This window comes from Phaenicophaeus curvirostris, chromosome 21 (genome assembly GCF_032191515.1).
Source record: "Phaenicophaeus curvirostris isolate KB17595 chromosome 21, BPBGC_Pcur_1.0, whole genome shotgun sequence".
NCBI lineage: Eukaryota > Metazoa > Chordata > Aves > Cuculiformes > Cuculidae > Phaenicophaeus > Phaenicophaeus curvirostris.
Window position 1 is genome coordinate 8,386,435 of NC_091412.1, and position 19,522 is coordinate 8,405,956.

Genomic DNA, 19,522 nt, shown 5'->3' on the forward strand with positions numbered 1-19,522 from the left:
CAATCATAGTAGCATTATTTAAACCTAAGCAAAACACTATGGGCAGTGATGATTGACACAGTAAAATGAGTATTTTGTAACTACCTTTTTAACAAGGTGGCTAGAAATTAAATTCTGTTCATTTAGCTTAGAAAAAAGGCACTACGAGTCACGCAAACCCATCGCTACGTTAGTGCCCACCGCAGCCCCAGTCAGCCAAGCGCAACCCACACATCGACACGACAGAGAAGCTGAAGACTGGTTGCCAGAAGCCCCTGTCCCCGTACGTCGTCGATGTACCAAGTTCTCCTCAATAAACACTCCTCAGCAGCAAAGCCAAGCTTAACACCATCGCAGCCACAGCGAGTCAGGAAGCGAAGCGTGGCCCGTGGTACTTCGACCTATAGATCTGTCGGATAGGAAGCACATTGCACAACTGCAGGATTGCTTTCAGATCCCTTCCTGGACTCCAGCTTCACGCGGAGCCATCGAAGGTGCACGCTGGTTCGAGAAGGTAACCTTGCATCCCCGTAGCAGCGCGGCTTCAGAGTTTGTTACCAGCTCCTTCGGAAGGGAGCGGTGAAGAAACTAAAGGGCATCGCTGGGAAATGATCCACAAGCGTGCGGTTATGGTTTAATGACATCTGAGCAGAGAATTTGTTCGAGGCCAGGAGATGCGATGCGGACCTGGCGCTCCTGCCCTTCCAGCAGCTCTGCGGCAGGGCAGCCTGCGGCAGCGGCCACAGTCCCCGCAGCCAGGGGGGTTTTGCCGCACGGAAGAGGATATGATGAGCCAGGACGCCAATAAAACGATTCGGAAGCTCCTCACGGCCTGAACAAACCTTAACTTCATTGACAAAAAATCATAATTAAGGCGCACGGAGGCGGATCGGGCGCCTCACCCAGCGACGCCCCAGGTGCGGGATCCTCCACGGGGCGGGATTGCTCCACCGGCAGGTGCGGGATTTCACCCCCCAGCGCCCCGCAAGGGCGGGATTACCGGCCGCCCCCCGGAGGTGCGAGACCCCCGTCCCCCCACCTCCCCGTAGGCGTGGGATCCCCACCTCCCTCCCTCCCCAGAGCTGCGGGATCCCCGTCTCTCTCTCTCCCCCGCCCCGTGGGTGCACGATCTCCGTCTCCCCCCGGCCCTGCCCCGCACGAAGGTGTCACGAAGGTGCCCTTCGCGGCGGGAGCGGCGCAGCCCGGGCCCGCGGGGCCCTCAGGCCGCTTCACGGCGCTCGGAGCGGGCCCGCGGCGCCCCCTCCTCCCCCGCCCCCTCCTCTCCCGTCCCCGCACCCACCTGGAGGTGCTCCTGGAAGCGGATGGGTAGGATCTGGGCCATGGCTGCGGCGGGCGGGGGCTCCAGTCCGGGGCCGGGGCCGAGCGGGGCGGCGGGACCGCAATGGCGGCGGGCGGGGAGCGGGGAGCGCCGCGCCGATCCGGAAGCTGCCCCCGCCGGCGGAAGGATACGCGGCCGCAGGAATGGGCCCGCCCGCACCTGCCGGCACCGGCCTTAACAGCGCCGGCCGCGCGGAAGGATCCCGCCGAGCGGAGGGACTCACGGCCCGCGGGGGCCAATGGGAGCGGCGGAGGGATCCGCAGCCGGAAGGGACTATTTCGGGCCTCCTCACTCCTCCCTCCCCGGCCTTTTTTTTTGCCACATCATGCGACCGAGGGCCGGGTGCGTCACTTCCGGCCCGCGCGGGGCGTCACGTGCGGGGGCAGCGCGGCGGGGCCCGAGGAGGCTCCCTCAGGGGCTGCTGCGGCCCCTGAGGCCCCTGACCCCAGCAGGGCCCGAGGCCTCCTCCCCCGAACGTGGAAACGCTTCGCTGTGACGGGGGAGGAGGCCCTGGCACAGGCTGCCCCGAGAAATCGTGGCTGCCCCATGCCTGGAGGGGTTCAAGGCCGGGTTGGGGGGGCCTGGAGCCCCTGAGCCCATGGGAGATGCCCCTGCCCAGGGCAGGGAGGGGACTGGACGGGCTTGGAGGTCCCTTCCACCCCAAACCAGCCTCGGAGCGCTGTTAATGAGTACAGTAAGATAATGAAGCTTATGCCTCTGTTTATTAACTCCCACTTTAGCTTCAGCCCAAGAACAGGTAAAGCTTCACTGGTTTTACTGGCGTGGCCAGTGGGTTCAGGGAGCTTATTCTCCCTCAGTACTTGGCACTGGTGAGGCCGCTCCTCGAATCCTGGGGTCAGTTCTGGGCCCCTCACCACAAGAAGGATGTTGAGGCTCTGGAATGAGTCCAGAGAAGAGCAACGAAGCTGGTGAACAAGTCGTATGAGGAGCATCTGAGAGAGCTGGGGGTGTTTAGCCTGGAGAAGAGGAGGCTGAGGGGAGACCTCATTGCTCTCTGCAACTACCTGAAAGGAGGTTGTGGAGAGGAGGGAGCTGGGCTCTTCTCCCCAGTGACAGGGGACAGGACAAGAGGGAATGGCCTCAAGCTCTGCCCAGGGAGGGTCACAGATTGGATATCAGGAAAAAAAATTTCACAGAAGGGTCATCAGGCACTGGCAGAGGCTGCCCAGGGAGGTGGTGGAGTCACCATCCCTGAAGGTATTTAAAAGACAGGTAGACAAGGTGCTCAAGGACACAGTTTAGTGGCAGAGAAGTAGGGTTGGACTTGATAATCCAAGAGGTCTTTTCCAACCTAGTGATTCTATGATTCTACTTCCTTGCAGTATTCCAAGGGCTTTTCCAAGAGCCCCTGTGTGCTGTAACACAGCATCCAGCAGCCCCACCTCTTCTTTCAGTGTGTCTTCCCTTGTTTTGCAATCTTGGGGTTATTTCCTCACACTATTTTTGCTTTGTATTAAACTCACAACCCCTCAGAAAACCTGGAGCACAGGGAAACAGAAAACCCTCCCTTTCTGCTTCTAAAAAAGTAAAAAGTGTAAAGTAAGAGATCATTGAAATCTACCAAGAGAGCTGTACCACAGCAGGAGGGAGCATTCCAGCTGCTGCCCTCAGACTACGCACATGCTGCAGCTGCTGTTTGACTTGCAAAGGGCTACAAACATCACAAATTCAACGTAGATCAAGCTAAACGGCAATAAGTTGTGGGCTTTTGCAAAATGCAAGCTATGGGTTTAGTCAAGAAAAACCACTGACTTGTCAGCAGCAGCCTGTGCAACAGCACAAGAGAGCAAAACCCTCTGCCATCTGAAGACAGGATAAAGGGCCTGAGGAAAAAAGAACTGGAAACATGCCAGCTCCTACAAAGATTGATCACAACCAGTAATTGTTTGATCCACACGTTCCATTTGGAACCACAATGGCATTAATCTCCTGCCGTGTCTGTGGTCTGTATGCATGGACAGGGGCCAGCAGGAGCAATTCCCTGCAGCTGGGAAGCCTGCGACTGGAGGAATTTGATAGGAACGGTTGGACTCGATGATCTGATGGGTCTTTTCCAACCTGGTGATTCTGTGATTCTATGGAGTGTGCGCGGCGGCTGCAGGAACCCCCACCCTGCTCCAGCTATTGCTGTCCACAGCCAGGGTGTTACTCAAGTTAAGCCTCTTAACAGTCTGAGAGCACTTGGTCCTGGAGGGCAACGGGCAGCGTATGCTGCTTCCTCTCCTTCTCTTCGAGATGTGAATCCCAGCCCCTGCACTAGATTGGGCAAGTATACACACCAGCCTTGGCTTTTTCATTTTAATTGGTGCTATCCCAGAACGAGGGACAGTTATCAGACCTTCTGCCTTCTTCAGCAAGAAGATTATCATATTCCCCTAAGAGAAGCTTGGAGTTGCTGAGAGCTCACGATCTGCAAGTCTGTGCAGGACAGAAGCGGAATGCGGAATGTTTTACAGCCAGGGTTACGGCTTCCTAACCACAGCGCTGTCACGGCAATAGGTCGTTAACCTGAGAATTAATTGAAGGTGACCTGCAGCTGCACACAACTGAGGCCTGGAACACAACAGCAGGTTCCTGCAGGGGTTTAGAAACACAAATGTTATTAACTGAAAGAGTAGCAAAAGAAGACAGGCTCCACACCGGAATATTTGATCATTTCAGGATTAAGGTGCCAGTAGGGGATTACCTCTTTATTGAGACAAACAAATTTTATGATGACAAAGCATCACAGCTCTTTGTTTTGTACTTGAGTTCAGGAGAAAAGCTAGTATTTCTTTGTGTATTCTTTTTACACTCATTCTTCAGACCAAAACCCATACTTTTAAAAATAACAGTCCCTAGGCAGCAGGCCTGCTGACGGACCACAGGACGTCATCTGGCTGAATACTGGATTGACTGCTGGGGATTTTTTGTTGCCAAAGGGAAAACACACAGTGCTAAATCATCCCTGACAAAAATTATGCATTGCTAGCAAGAATAGGAGAACATTTACAAAATACTTTGCACACAAAGACATCTTCACCCAGAACTATCACTGTACATGGTACAGCACGATGCACAGAAGGAACAACACTACAACAGAGAAGGCAGGTGGCAAACATCCTTTGGAATTTAGATCCTGACAGTTCCACTTAAAAAGAGCACTTCCTACACATTTTCCTGAGTAGTGCAAGAGCATGAAGACTGTAGAGCCACAATCACGCAAAGTAAAATGCATAAAAAGTGACAGTTTTCCCCTTTAAAAAAAACCCCAACCCTTAAGAAAATTTTATTAATAATGGCACAGGGACCACTGAGTTCCTTCTAGAGGAGGAAATGCCACAGAACTGGCAACACAGTACCCTGTCTTCATCCACATTTGTGGCCACTAAATTGTTGCCAGTGACACGTGGCAACAAAATTCAGTGTGGTAACTTTTTTCTTGCTGGGTGCAGCAAAGGAAGATGGTGTTTGTATGCTTTGGTAGTCAACTTACCACAAAGCAGAAGTTTTCCTTCATTCCAGTCAGTCATTTTGCATTATGCAAACGTACCCAGAACAACTGCACTAAACTGCCTTTCCTCACAGTGGGAGCAGAGCAGCCACCAGTATTACTCCATTTCTTTAAACGGGCCACTTAAACCCTGTGCTCTTTGCTGCTTTCTCTCAAGATAGCGAGCTCGGGCATCCAGTATTGATTTATCATCATTCCTTCGCTCCAATTTCTTTGCAGAGTTGTCCGTGACTCCTTCTGGAGGGAGAGGAGAGAGAGGAATATACTCTTCTGTGTCAAAAAAAACCCCCAGCATTACAATTCCTCCAATTTGTAAAATACCCCAAAAAACCCCAAACAAAATCTCAAAAGCTTTTCAAGTCCCAGTTAGTCACTTGAATGACTTCCAGACAGGACAGACTGTACCACAACAGGGAGGAAAAAGATAATTAAAATAAATCAAGCTTAAACTCTCATGTCAATATTTTCAGCTGGGCTCATCCCATCCCATCCCCATATCTTGCTTTTGATTGTAACAGATACTATGCATCTCGTGTTCTATGTACCCATTACTTCTCTAAATCTGAGACTTAGGCTTAGGTGGGAGAGAGAAAGCACTGGAAGGAGGAAACAAAAAGCTTAGAATAAACAATCTTGATAAATTTCCTGGAGGTAGGAAGAGAGGGAGGATAGCATACAGATAAAAGAGTAGGAAAAGCCAATGCCCCAGATCAGACAGCATTAGAAGTGCACATTCTCCCACTGAGCTGAGACCTTGGGAGTGCTTCTCCCAGATGGAAAGAAAAGCAGGAAATACTTTCAGTTCAAAATAAAATTTAAAATAATAATAATAATAATTTTTAAGAAAAGACTCTGAGAGCTTAAAGTGTTGAGTGAATGAAGCAGCTACTGCAGCCTGCTCTTAGGGCTCTGGGGCTGCGCACCACGTTCTTTGATATGAGGGAGGAGCTTTATAATCAGCATCCACCCTTGGAAGATTTGTAATTATTCTGTTTTGGAGTCAAATAGTAATTCAGCTCATGCTGCAGCCTTTCCTCCCATTGGGAACTAATTCAGCCTTTGTCAGTTATTCAGCCGCCTGTTTTTATGAAGCTCTGAGAAATACAATATCCATAAGGTCAATATTAATCTCAAATTAATTTACAATTGCCTGGTGAGGTCAAAAAGTTAAGGGGGACAAAGAGAACAAAACTCAGCTCTCCTTGGACTTCAGATAAATAAATGAGGCTCCTTTGTCTTATTCAATAATGCAAATATCCTTTCCAGCAAATTTCTAACCAAATCCAATTAATGGCTTTATCATTTAAAATGGTTATTTTATACAATACGACAGGACAGAAAGAAATGCTGGTCTGAGCATAAGAGTCTACATCTTTTCTGTTCTTAAGGAAACCGAAGAGAATCTCTATTGCCAGTGCCTGTACCATGTATTAATTTCATGTTTTGGAAGGGTCAGCTCAGGAGTAAAGAGGCCCTCTGAATACCCGGCTGCTCTACGAAAGAAGAATTCAAAGAATGTCAAGCAGCCAGATCAGTTAGCAGGCACCAGTTTTAAAAGAATCTGACTATTTAAATACAGCGCTTTAAATTCATTGTCAGAATGAGACATTCACCAAAATGTGACACTTTCTCCTTTGTGTTTTTCATTTAGTTCCCCTGTCAGCTACATTAAACCAAAAGTGGGGAGCATGGCAAGAACCAGCAAGCAAACGTCACTGTGCACAATGCTGAGGCAGGAAAAGGATTGCAAAGCTGTCATAAGACAAGAAAACAGCTAGAGATACACAGATCAAGTAAGTTAAGCACATCCCAGTTAACACCTAGTAGTCCAGAATGCATTCAGTGACTTAATATACACAGCCACGTCCACAACAAGCAAGAGAACTACACATTCCATGAACATGGACTAGGAATGCGCTTACCGTATTGCCTTTTAAGGTCCTCCTTAAGTTTCCACTTGGTTATTTCCTCTTCAGTCACTTCTTCCCGTGCCACACTGCTCAGTTCATACGCATCAATTTGATGCAGCCTGGGCAACAAGTCTTTGACCCATTCATAGCGAACAGGACACACCGTCCGGACATAGATTTTGGAGGTCACTGTGACATCATGGAAGATGATCCACTCGAGGAGAGTCTCCTGGTTATACAGCTAAAAAAAATTATCGGTTCTAAAATAATTTTTAAAAAGAGAATGGTTATTGCTACAGGACCCTCCCATTGGAATATCTTTCAATGCTCAAAATGCAAGAATGAGATAAAGCTGACGTTACCCTGAATTTTCAGATGGAAACTAGGGCATAATGACTTGCTTAAAATTGTCCAAGAAATCCAAAGAGCCAGAGGAGGGTCAGTCTACATCACATTCATTTCACAAGCCAAACATTTATCAAATTTGAAGAAGTGAAGCTCTTCCCCACTCTCAAAATGAAGCCTGCAACAGTGCTTCTCCTGGCCACAAATTAGCACAAGCCAAACAGAAAAGGACGAGTTTACAGGGACCTGCCTCTTATTCCTTTTATAGTTTCTCTGCTACTTTATTAACAGAATTTGGCAACTTACTGTAGATGAAGGATGGATATAGACTATGCTGCCATGTCCGTCCATCGTGCAGAATGTCCGGGCTGCAGATCTAAAAGGTTTGTGAAAAAAAGATGACGATGAAACATACTTTGTTGTGATTAGATGGCAATACTGAAATACGGAAACCAGCAGCAGCATAGAAGAAAACACTCAAACATATAAGCAGAGGAAGATCCAGAATTAAACTGTAAAAAAACCAAAGGAGGAATATAATATAATCCACGTAATTTACCACAGTAACACTGCAGATATAACAACACAATGATAAATGGGATTGAAGCCTTCAACAGCCATAACAACTGGACATTTCCAAGTCCTTCAGTTTAATAACTGGAACTACTCATCAGGTTGAGAGTTCATTTCACAGACAGAAAAACTACTATTCCAAGGATGTAAGCAGCTTTCCCAGGGATGTAATGAAAGTCAAAAGCAGAGCACCCACCAGGCTTCCCAGCCCTGTGCAGAAACACCACCTTCAGCTGCAGTGGCTACTTTGCTACTTTTAACATCACACAGCCTCGCTGTTTTGTTTCAATAAGCAGCTGCATCTTTACAAGTATGTGCAATACGTAAAACCTTTTCTATTCAATTCTCTAAACTTTACTACTTACCTCCTAGCTACGTTGATGAAGTAGCCTGCACACAGGCATCTTCTTAGAATTTCAGTTTTGGAGCCTTCAAACGTCTCTTTAGGAAAGTCTGGCAGCTACACAGAGAAAAAACAATACAAATTGGGATCTTTCCTAAATAAAAAGCAGCTATACCCCCCCGCTCCATCCTACTCCGGGTTTCTCACCCTACAGAAACCACAAGGAAAGGAGGAAAATCCTCCTTCTTGCTTGTTACTACCATGATACCTGTTAGTTACACAAACTACAGCGAGGATACTCTAATAAACACTTAAGTGGATTAGTCTCTACTGGAGAAAGGCAGCAGCCATCTGGCAAAGGTTCAGTAGTCCAGTACACGTCGTTTTATATAAACTTACATAATTATATATAAAAATTATATTTTCTACCTGCTTCAGTTTACTGATTATTTCCCGAAGCTGTTTTTCCACACTAAAAGCAGATTTTAAAGCTCTCCAATGGATCCAGTATTTCTGGCACCAAGCTGAAGGAGACTTGCTGAGAACAGAAATACTTGTATTACAAATAAGCCCTTCGTAAGCTGAAGGCAGAAGGTTGCCTTTATTTTTTGTTATGGCCGTACAAAGAAGGCAACCTACACAGCCAGATACTTAGTTAGTTTAAATAATAGGTGTCTCGATAAAACTTTCAGATCATAATAAGGAATAAATCTGCAATTACGTATGCGTACATACATGCACATGTACACAATATATTAAAAACTGATCAGCAGCTGGAAGTTAGGAGCAATGCAAAAACCACTTACTGTAATGAGTCATTTTATACCTTGCTTTGCACTGTTCAAAAATATTTAAGAGGGTTGCAAAATCATTGCATCCTCCCACTTGTGAGGAAAGCTCCTGGTGTTGAAGTTCTGCCTCCTTTTGCTTCTGAGGATCACCTGAGGAAGTCATATCTCACTTCAGCAAAGTCATTTTTATTTATCACTCCTACTTAATTTTCTATTATTATCTCTCCAAAGTGCATTTGACAGTCTTGCTTTATTCATATTATTTTTAGATTTGTCTCTCCTCCACAGGTGCACTTACAGTTCTTCCCCCTTCTACTACTGCTGAATGAGAATATGTAGATGCTATTAAATCGGTGATTAATCATGCCAGTCACCACTAGAGATGAAGACTTCCAGTCTCTTTGAAAAAAGAAGATTCTACGTATTGCTCTCTGACTATCAACTCAGATGGAAACATGGAACAGCAGCCTTTAACAAACAGCTCATGGGGAATGAGTGGAAGTTTTGCTCTGGGAGAAAAAAATAAGACCAGTGAAACCACCCCATCACAGCCCCATTTAACTCAGGTTTTGTCCTAGTACTCAAGTGCCATGGCCATGGAGGTCTTAAAATATGAGCCTAGGGAAAAAAGCAACTGGCTAGTTCAGTGGGAATTTGCCTTCACTAAATGCTAGGAAGGTACTAGGCAAAAGCAACATTTCCTTTACAATGGAAGTCTCTATGTTTGAGTCCTCGTGTACGGGGTTGCTGGACGGTAACAAACATGTGCACTAGCTAACTGAAGAGATAACAAGGACATACTGCCAGATGGAGGAGGGGAAAGCAAACACACATTTGTGGGAATAGGAAAGACCCCAGAGCAGAATGCAGGCTATCAGTAGCGTCAGCAGTGTCTTTAGCTGTTGCATTAACAGGCGCAGTTAATAGACTACAGAGATAACTGGACACGGGCCAATGAGTGACTAGAAAGGACAAAGGTCTCCCACAAAGACACTGCTCCATATAAAGACTATTGGTAGCACAGCTTGGGGGGGAAGAGGGAGCAGATGGGAGGGAAAAGGAGATCAGAAGGAGAACATGGGAGACCGAGTTCAGCACTAGTGCGAGGCGTTAGCTTGCAACCACAGCAAAATTACATTTTCCATTTAGAAAAACACTGGAAATGGAGGCAGTGACATGTTGAGCTTCTCCCAGTAACCTGAGAGGTCTATTTGGGTCAACAAAGTTATTGCACAGAAAAGCCAATCCAGAGGCGATGCCATTTCTTAAAAGCAAATTAATCAGTCCCTGTTGTCTGTAGTTAGAACAACAGCAAAGCATCTGCTGTGGTGCATTTGGGTTTCCTGGTGTTTTTTATTTTCTTCCCGTAACACCATTTTGCCCATTATGACCTTTCAGCAATCCGCTCCCTTAGACCTCGCAGCCCTGGGACAAACGCAACCCAATTCCATGCTGTTTTGTAGACTTTGGAACAGGAGTTCTACACTCCCTAGCACGCAATGTGCTCTGACTCCAAGACCACAGGAAGCTGTAAAAGCATAGGGGCGAAGTGCCACTGTATATTTATCCTAATCTTACCCTTCTTCCCTACGGATCTGCTGCGGTGGACTTTGGGAGATAAGGAACTTGAGGAACCTTCCTCATACTGCAGGCTGTGTGCTCCCAACCACTGCCCGAGACATCCTTATCCAAGGAGAAGTGACCACTGACCCAAAGCTGCTTTGGGATAAGGGGCTTCGTACCTGGGCGGATGAAGACGTTCTCCACAGACAGCATGGCTGCTATGGGAAGCAGCAGATCTTCACAGTCAAGAGAAGCAGCTTTTAAGAGCGCACAGCTCAGGTTGGGAGGGAGAGGAAACTGCACCAGGAATTCACCCAGTCTTGTCACGTGGCCTCTCCTTATCCCAGGAAAAAGATTAAAATACTAGATTTACCAAAACTATGTTTAAATGTAAATGGCAACATGCATATACAATGTCAGCCACAATATCATAGAACAGTTAGGGTTGGAAGGGACCTCAAAGCCCATCCAGTTCCAACCCCCCTGCCAAGGGCAGGGACACCTTCCCCTGGATCAGGTTGCTCAAAGCTTCATCCAGCCTGGCCTTGAACAGCTCCAGGGATGGTGCAGCCATGACTACGGACATACACTGATAAACAGCACGGAAGAAGCGTTTCCCTCTGGACTGTTCTAACGCTCCAGTCTGTGTGTGCCCAGACAGGTTCCTTCTGGAGACATGAAGCACTGCCACTACCAGCAGAGCATTTCACATTTCTCTGCTTTGCTCCGGCATGCGGAGCCAGATTTTTAAGTATATCAGATGCTTAAGATACGTTTTTGGCAGGTTTTTTGCAAGAAGAATTCCTGGAAGCTTAGGATAAGATCTCGCTTCCTGTCTGGAGTTCATGGATGGGCCTCACAGCTAGTGCCAAAGGACCTTCGTCACAACAGTCTGGGATCAGGAACTACAGCACAGAGAGGTGAGGTAACTTGTCTGAGGTCACTCAGGGTCTCGGGACAATGTGGAGAAATTAATCTGAACCATTCAAGTCCTAAGCCACGCTCTAACCCTAATTTTATAAAGGGATATTAAAACCCACTAGCTAACTTTCTGGTCTAATGAAGAAAGATTCTACTGCTAGGGGAAGTCCCTTAGTCCATATAAACCACTCCCTAATACAAGTTAAACCACTAGATTCTAAGTTCTTGTAGCGAATACACCACTTCATTTTTTACCTGTCAATAGCACCACACTGGTAGAGTTCCTTGAGAGCTTCTAAAATGTGCCTTTCTTCAGGGCGGTCCAAATAGGGAAATCTATAGTAAAAAATGAAGTAAAAAAATCTCACCATTCAGACTCAGTACAGCTTTGTTAGCTTTCATATTTATAAAAATACTCTTGTAACCTTCCAGTACCAATTTTTGACCAAAACGCACATAAGCATCTTCAGGATGTGGGTGTGTTGCAGCCTCAAATCCACGCAAAGGTGAACTGTATTTTCTACATATATATGATCCTAAAATTAAACAATTCTGCAGAGATGAAGCTTTTGGGATTAAAAAAAAAAAAAAAAATCAATATTTTAAAGGAACATTATTAACTATTTAATTTTGGAGAGAAGGACCTAGTTTTGGCAGAACCTCAAACTGAATTGGAGCTCAAGATCCAATTTAGCATTAAAGACTGAGGAGAAGGGCAGAAAAGCTGATTGTATTGAAGTGTCACAGTTGGCCAGGGACCTAATTCTGTCTCCTGCCAATAGGCTGCTGGTGCCGGTGCTGCCTTGCTGCTAAGACTCGGGAATAAAATGATAATCCCCCCTCCTCCATGGAGGTTACCTTATGACATCATGCACAGAAAGGCACTTCAAGGTCAGGATCACAGATGTCAGGCTGGTTCTCTTGATCTCCGGGACTGTGTGATCGGGCATGCATTGCTCCCAGAATTCTTTGCTGTATAGCCGATAGCTTTTTCCAGATGATGTCCTGCCAGCTCGGCCAGCTCGTTGCCTCGCTTCACTCCTGCCAAAACAGAGAGACAGGGGAAAAAAACCCCAAACTCTTGATTCCTTCTGTCTCTATCCAAAGCAGCACACTGTAATTATGATAAATAACAGCAATTTCTATGACTGTAGATGGGAGTCGTAGATTCATAGAAGGGTTTAAGTTGGAAGGGACCCTAAAGACCATCCAGTTCCAACCCCCCTGCAGCAACTGAGAAATCCAGCTATACAAGAACTAGCAGAATGAAGAAGCATCTCTGTGCAAGGGAATTTCTAAGCTCCTCTGAATCAGTCTGTTGTATTCAGCAAACACAAAAGGATATGTGAGCCACTGTTCAGACTACAGACAATGCATTGGCAATTCCTTCTTAATGCCTGTATCATATAGGAAATTCTATGCCCTGAACCACTTTCTATTTAGCAGCAAATAAAATGGCTTTAAAACCAGGGTCAAAGCTGCCATCCCCTCCTCTTTTTCCATTTTTTAAAGATCAACCAATACACAGTATTGTCACAGTAGCTCCCAGAAGCACCAAGCACAAACTTTTTAAAACTTACTTTGAAATGGGAACCACCTCCAGTATGTCCAAGCCAACTCGGGGGTTATGATTCAACTGCTTCACAAACCCACTATCTACTACGTATCTGAAAAAGATTTATACTAGGTCAGAGAGGAAAACGGCAGAGGTCTCAGCAGACAGACAGGTAACTGCCACACGCGAGCGTTCAGAGCAAGAACACACATACTCTACAAGTGCTGCAAAGAGGCAGCTGCAGCCCAGCAACGGTTCAGTCTACAGGATGCTAGACTTCAAAGTAGGGTCCAACAATACACTCTCACAGATGATTAATATAATAATATCAAAGGGTTTTATTCACTATCTGCACAAAAAAGGCAACAGGTAACTACTGGCCAGGCGTAGTAGTAGAAGGAAGTCTGACGTGTTTCTACAAATCTAGTAGAACTTTCTGAACTATTCCCCCGTTACAGCTTTTATGAAGGACAAGAGACAGTACCTGACTCCTTCAATTGTCAGAGATGTTGCAGCAATGTTTGTGGATACCACACATTTCCTAATGCCCGTGGGAGCTGGCAAAAATATTTTTTTCTGTTGATCTAAAATGACAGGCAGGCAAAGAGTGACATGTTACAACGCTCAGATTTCAAACCACATCTCTCACATTGTGCAAACTTACTCAAATGCTTAGCAAAAGTGATTTGAGTTAAATCAGAAAGTGAATCACATAACATTTTGAAGCATAGATTTGGTATTATTTTAGCATAAGTCTGAAATCAGAGAATAGCTTTATCGCTTGCATATTCAAAAAGATTTTGAGATCAAGAAAGCCTAACTCTCCTGGGTGTTTCCTAACAGAGCTAGGAAAAACAAACAAGATGTCTGGTCTTAATAGAATCTTCATGAAGGATTTGAAGGGTTTTAACAATCAGAGCAAGTGAAGGTGAACATGAAAAGATTCTGTTAACTCCACATGTTTCCAGCAAATCTTCTTTTAACAGGTATCAAGCAGCACACACAATTGCCATTAATTCATTTGACTTCCCAAGGAAAAAAAAAAAAATTTCTCTTATTATACTTCAAAAATATCAAAATCTCTCTAAGGAAAAGTCTCTCTTGTGTATTTAAAAATATTTAAATACAATGGCCTCTCAGAATATACCACAAAAGAAAAATAATATCTCGCTCCGAGTCAGGAATCCAACACCCAACAAAGAGTGAGGAAGAAGCTACACCTTTCTCTTATGCAACTTTTCATTTGGCTCTTGCAATTCATATTTACGTGAACTAAGTTCCATATGATATTACATCCTCTTACCTGTTGACATTGATCCATACAACGGTAAGATAAGCAGGCCTTCCACAGACCGATCATGTACTTCATATCGGTAATCAATACATTCAGCTTTCTTGAAAAGCAAGTCACAAGCTCTTTCTATTTCCATTTGACCTAAAAAATCACACAAGCGCATTCAAGCGACCTATGTAGCTACAACTCTACCCCCCTAATTTGCAATATCTTTAAACAAGACTTTGTCCAAGAGTCATAGACACCATTACAGGAAGGAAGTAATATTTATAAGGGTTAGTTTAGGAGGTGACATTCAGTCTTTCCACAGTGTCCCTCACCAAGTTTTTCACTTAAAAGACAACTGCACAAGCACTTGGCCCATACAATGAGAGAGGGCTTTGCAATTGAAGAAATTCTCCCTTCCTGTATTAACAACATAAAACACATAGGCAATACAGAGTAAATCTGGCACAGGAAGGAAAGAGTGTATGCAAATTTTTAAGCTAATGTTTCTCTTAACTGATCTCATAAGCATTGATACACGCAAATGTGCTCTGAAACCTATCACTTCACAGGTTTACGCGAATCAACCTGCAACTTTCCCTTCTCTACTTACTGCTCTGGGACAAATTACACAGCCATTGGGGAAGGATGTAGTGTTTTGCTGGAAATGCCTTGCTTCCCCTGGAATAACCATCAGCTGTTCAAAGAAAAATTCTCACCTGTCAGGAAAACCAAGATGTCACCTTCTGGTTCATTTAAGTGGATGTTCAACGTGACTTTTACAGCCTGAAACAAACAACAAACAAGCCAATAACAGCTGGAATCTCACTTGTCCTTTTACTAAAACTCATAATACTAAATAATCGTTCCCTCTATCCTGCAGAGATGCTAAAAGCACAGCAACACAGCAGCTAATTCTTGTGGTCATTCACAGATGACAATCATACAAACAACAGAGAACACAACACAGAAACAAAGTAAACCAGGCCAGACCTCTGTAACATACGCAGAGCTGCCTACATCCCTTGGGCTGAGCAGGTTGCAGAATATCTCCTTGACAGGATAACTTCTTCCTGGAATATGCAGCACTGAACAGTGTCCAAAGAACTCCGAGAGCTTGTCTACCTCCAGGGTGGCTGACATCACCACCACTTTCATGTCTGTCTTTCTGTCTGGTGGTTTCTTCTGCAGAAATAGTTTCTTCAGCAAACCAAATAAAATGTCCTAACAGAAAAAACACAAGTAACTTACATCAGTACCCCAGTTCTCTAAGAAGTGCCTGACGAACTTGGAAGGGACTGATTGTATCCCACTGATAGCGTGAAGACAGAAAATCACATTTTCAGGGCCTAAGGATTCAGAAGAATACATACACTTAACATGGGCCGTCTTATAAGCACGCTAATCGATTTCTAGAATGTAATGAACTTTTTAATCAGCTCTTCTCACAGAATCAATGTAACTTTAAATCCTTTACTTTTCATTTTTATATTCTCCTGGTCAAGTCACTTGCCAGCAGTTACCTCAGACCCATTTTAAAAAGGCATCACCTTTGTCGAGCAAACGTTACTTAACTGAGCACGCACTCTCCTTTGTTGCCCTATTTACCATCATGACTTCGGTGAGTTTACTTTACTCTGCACTGCTCTGAATTAAAAATCTGCTTCTTTTACTCAGACGCAGGTGATGGATCAGTAATTTGTTTCATCACCCTAGCTCAATTCCTTGCACTACCCTCAGATGCTTAAGGACAGAAATGGAATTTAGAAACCGTTTTCCCTTTCCCTAGCTGGACCAGTAGATTGCTTGCTGGACTGGTAGGTTGCCTGACATCTAACACAATCTTTAGAGGACGAAACGACTCAAGACTCACTTTTCTTGCCACAGAAGGGTCAGAGTGACATTTGATAGCTTTTGGTACTTGGGTCAGCCTAGACACTGCTATGAACCCAGAAATCGTAATCTCTTTGCACAGTCACGTACACACCCTAAGAAACACTAGGCCTTAGAAAGAGAGAGATGTTTCAGGGCTCGGTTTATTTGTGGGTGGTTTTTAAAAACTGGGGTCCTAGAAAGTTTGTGCTCACTGTGATGGATTCAAACTCCTAGAAATTTGGTAAGTATCCAATAGCCAGTCAAGTTTTAACTGCTTCCAAACAGAGCAACAGCTACAACAATTCCAACAGGATTAAAGGCTGCATCTTATTTTCAGAGTATGGGGCACGTAATAAATGAAGCAGCAATTCTATGGTTGTAGGACAGCAAAAGGATAAAGTACATCCATGGAAAGCCAGCCAAAAAGAAGCAAAATAAAGGTGTAAGCAGACCTCAGTAAAGGAGAAATAATGACCAAAAAAGACAGAAATAAGGTGACACTCACAGTGCTGAGGCTCCGCTCGTGAGCTTCATCCAAAATGATGATACTGTACTTGCTGAGAAGGGGGTCTGCCAATATTTGCCTCAATAAGCAGCCATCAGTCATATACCTGATGGCAGTATCCTGAAAGGTTTAAACAGATATTCAGCTGTTATCCTAGATTTTTTACTTCAAAGTAAACACTTCAACACAGATCCCGTATTTGTCCAGAATACACACTGAGATTTGTTATCATGGGCACTTATGCACCATACTAAACACACTTGGAAATGTTTCACTTTTAAGGTGTTCAGAAAGATTGATTAGATGAGTTGTAGGATAATTACAACTGCAGCTTCGCTATAGCAGGGACAGAGGGCTTCTCACTGCTGCTCCAGTCAAAGCCTCAGGAGGAGGAACAGGGCAGTGCCACCCCACACAGAGAGCCAAAAGTGAAAACTGAGCTTCGGTGACAGTGACACCACCAGACCCTCCCGCGACAGCACCAGTGGGAACACAGCCCTCGGAGCCCTACCTCAGTGGTGCAGTCATCGAAGCGGACCTGGTACCCAACGACGCTCCCCAGCACGCAGCCCATCTCCTCGGCCACTCGCTGAGCCACTGAGATGGTGGCGACGCGCCGGGGCTGGGTGACACCGATGGCTCCATGCTTGGCCAGGCCTACAGGAGAGATCATAGAATAGTTTGGGTTGGAAGGGACCTCAAAGCACATCCAGTTCCACAACCCCCTGCGATGGGCAGGGACAACTCCTGCTGGATAGGGGTTCCAAGCCGTTGTGAACAGCCCCTCCCCAGCTTTCTTATAGCCCCTTAAGATACTGGAAGGTCTCTCTAAGATCTCCTCAGAGCTTTCTCTTCTCCAGGCTGAACAACCCCAACCCTCTCAGCCTGGCCTTGTGTGGGAGATGCTCCAGCCCTCGGATAATCCTTGTAGCCTCCTCTGGACCGGTTTCAACAGCTCCATCTCCTTCTTATGTTGAGGATTCCAGAGCTGGATACAATACCCCACATGAGGTCTCACACGAGAGGAGCAGATGGATAGAATAGACGGGAGAGAACCGAGACGCCGACTCAGACTCAGTTTAGGCACAAACACCTACACGATACGCACAGGCTCATAGCTTTTCAGCTTAAAAGGCCTAACCACGCCGTCCTGGCCCAGCCCAGCCTGACGCCGCGTCCCCCCGGGGGCGACCCGCATCTACCCTCGCCCACGTTTCGGGGCGGCGGAGCAGAGGGGCTCTCCCCGGCCGTTACCTGCCTCCAAGAGGTACTTGGGCAGCTGCGTGCTCTTCCCGCTGCCCGTCTCGCCGGTGACGATGAGGAAGGGCCGCTCCCTCACGGCCTCCACCAGGGCGCGGCGCTGCCTACGGATCGGCAGGGCCACGGCCTCCATGGCGGCGCCGCCGGCGCGCGATGATGACGTATATTTATATGCCCCGCCCACAAACTACGCCCACACTCAGTGACCACGCCCCCTACTCGCAGCGTCTCTCTAGCCCCGCCCACCTCAAGCCCCGCCCCCAGAGCTAAGTGACCCTCAGCTCCGCTCCTTCAAGCTCCGCCTCCTCCTAAACCCCCGCCCCTTCTTAAGTCCTGTCAGCATAAGCCACGCCCACGCGTAAGCCACGCCCCCAACCCAAGCCCCGCCCCGTCTTAAGGTGTAGATTACTTAGGCCACGCCCCTGTTCGCAGCGTCTCTTCAAGCTCCGCCCTCTCCGGCAACGAGTCAGGCCCCGCCCCCTCCACAAGCCCCGCCCCTTCAGTACCGTCCAATCAACACCGCCCCTCATCAAGCCCCGCCCCCGCAGCAATCATCCGTCTCAAGCCCCGCCCACCTCAAGCCCCGCCCCCAGAGCTACGTGACCCTCAGACCCGCTCCCTCAAGCCCCGCCTCCTCCTCCAACCCCGCCCCTTCTTAAGCCCTGTCAGCCATAAGCCACGCCCCCACTCTAAGCCCCACCCCTACCTTAAGGTGTAGGTGACGTAGGCCACGCCCCCGTTCGCAGCGTCTCTTCAAGCTCCGCCCTCTCCCGGCAATGACAACCAGGCCACGCCCCCTCCTCAGGCCACGCCCCTTAAAGCCCCCGCCCCTTCAGTACCGTCCAATCAACACCGCCCCTCCCAGGCCCCGCCCCTCCGCGCTGCTAACGCAAAGGGCCACGCCTCACAAGCCACGCCCCTCCTCAAAGCCCCGCCCCTCGCCCCGCCCTCAGCCCCGCCCCTCAGCATCTCCATCCCCCCGCCATTACCCAAACCCGTTATTTTTCCCCCAGACCCGCCGCCCGGGCCCTTTCCCAGCTCGCCCCCCCCCGCCTGGCCCAGTGCCCCCATGGCGTGTAACCCAACCAGAGCCAGAGGCAGCGCTTCCCTCCCCCGGGCCCCGAAGGGCGCACACGGCCCCAGCAACCCCACCCTCTGCTCCAGCACCCTGAGAGCGCCGGGACCCACTGCTGGGGACTCAGAAAAGACCTGAAGGTGGCAAGCGACGTACGCTTAACGCGAATCCAGCTTGTGCCCTTTCCGCTTGGGCACTGAAGGGACAAATGATGGGTGATAAGTGGCTAACCTATTTTATATTTGAATATTATGTTTAGTTTTAGAACTGAAATGTAGGATTAGCTTGAATAATAACTTTTAGCCAGCCTGTGCCTGGATACTTACACTTACACAGCCAGATAACAAGGACTAGCGCAATGATAAGACAAATAAGAACCATCTAGAGCCAGGTGCAGCCTTGAAAAGGTGCCCAAAGAATCTAAGAGCAAGTACAAGAAGGAGAGTGGAAAAGTTCATCTGTGAAGAAGGTCTACGGCCTTCATCCCCAGACCCCTGAAGGCCCCCGAGGGCAGAGCGTGTGCGCCCAGGGGAGGAAACTTCTGTAAATAAATTCTGGGAACTGTTTATAATAGAAACACCTGTTCCAGGAAAAGTGATGGATACGTGTGCTTGGAGCGTGTATCGCCTTTGTGAGCGGTACTGGATGGTGCACGCGTGTTAGGTGGAGCGATCCCCTGCATGCCCCGTGTCCCA

The 19,522-nt window shown here is 47.1% G+C and overlaps 2 protein-coding genes across 4 annotated transcripts in view; both read right to left on the bottom strand.

Moving 5' to 3' along the window:
* Window positions 1-1,517, bottom strand: part of CLTC (clathrin heavy chain) — a 32,040-nt gene extending 30,523 nt beyond the window's left edge. Inside the window, exon 1 of one of the 2 annotated variants that reach the window (XM_069874122.1) lies at window positions 1,280-1,517. In XM_069874122.1, coding sequence (XP_069730223.1) covers window positions 1,280-1,321 — 42 coding nt within the window. In that variant the 5' untranslated portion in view covers window positions 1,322-1,517. The remainder of the gene's footprint in view (window positions 1-1,279) is intronic. The other variant, XM_069874123.1, reaches the window with a different exon arrangement.
* Window positions 1,518-3,986: 2,469 nt separating this feature from the next.
* Window positions 3,987-17,892, bottom strand: DHX40 (DEAH-box helicase 40). 2 transcript variants are annotated; one of them, XM_069873780.1, is made up of 17 exons: window positions 17,747-17,892; window positions 17,004-17,149; window positions 16,493-16,612; window positions 15,106-15,336; window positions 14,832-14,898; window positions 14,137-14,268; window positions 13,318-13,417; window positions 12,859-12,945; window positions 12,137-12,319; window positions 11,534-11,614; window positions 10,537-10,694; window positions 8,830-8,944; window positions 8,433-8,541; window positions 8,026-8,120; window positions 7,394-7,463; window positions 6,755-6,983; window positions 3,987-5,066 (listed from the first exon to the last, which is right to left on the bottom strand). In XM_069873780.1, the coding sequence occupies exons 1-17, from the start codon at window positions 17,883-17,885 to the stop codon at window positions 4,930-4,932; spliced, it is 2,199 nt and encodes a 732-aa protein (XP_069729881.1). In that variant the 5' UTR covers window positions 17,886-17,892; the 3' UTR covers window positions 3,987-4,929. The 2 variants fall into 2 exon arrangements, with proteins under 2 accessions (XP_069729881.1, XP_069729880.1); XM_069873779.1 differs by having other exon boundaries at window positions 3,987-5,069.
* Window positions 17,893-19,522: the final 1,630 nt, after the last annotated feature.

Bases quoted from the DNA above. Each gene is read 5' to 3' on its own strand.
- DHX40 (XM_069873779.1), bottom strand. From the start codon at position 17,885: ATGGAGGCCGTGGCCCTGCCGATCCGTAGGCAGCGCCGCGCCCTGGTG. The intron at 16,613-17,003 runs GTAGGGCTCCGA...TAAACCTTTCAG, and splicing joins TCGATGACTGCACCACTGAG to GATACTGCCATCAGGTATAT. The intron at 12,320-12,858 runs GTAAGTTTTAAA...CTGTTTTGGCAG, and splicing joins GAGGTGGTTCCCATTTCAAA to GAGTGAAGCGAGGCAACGAG.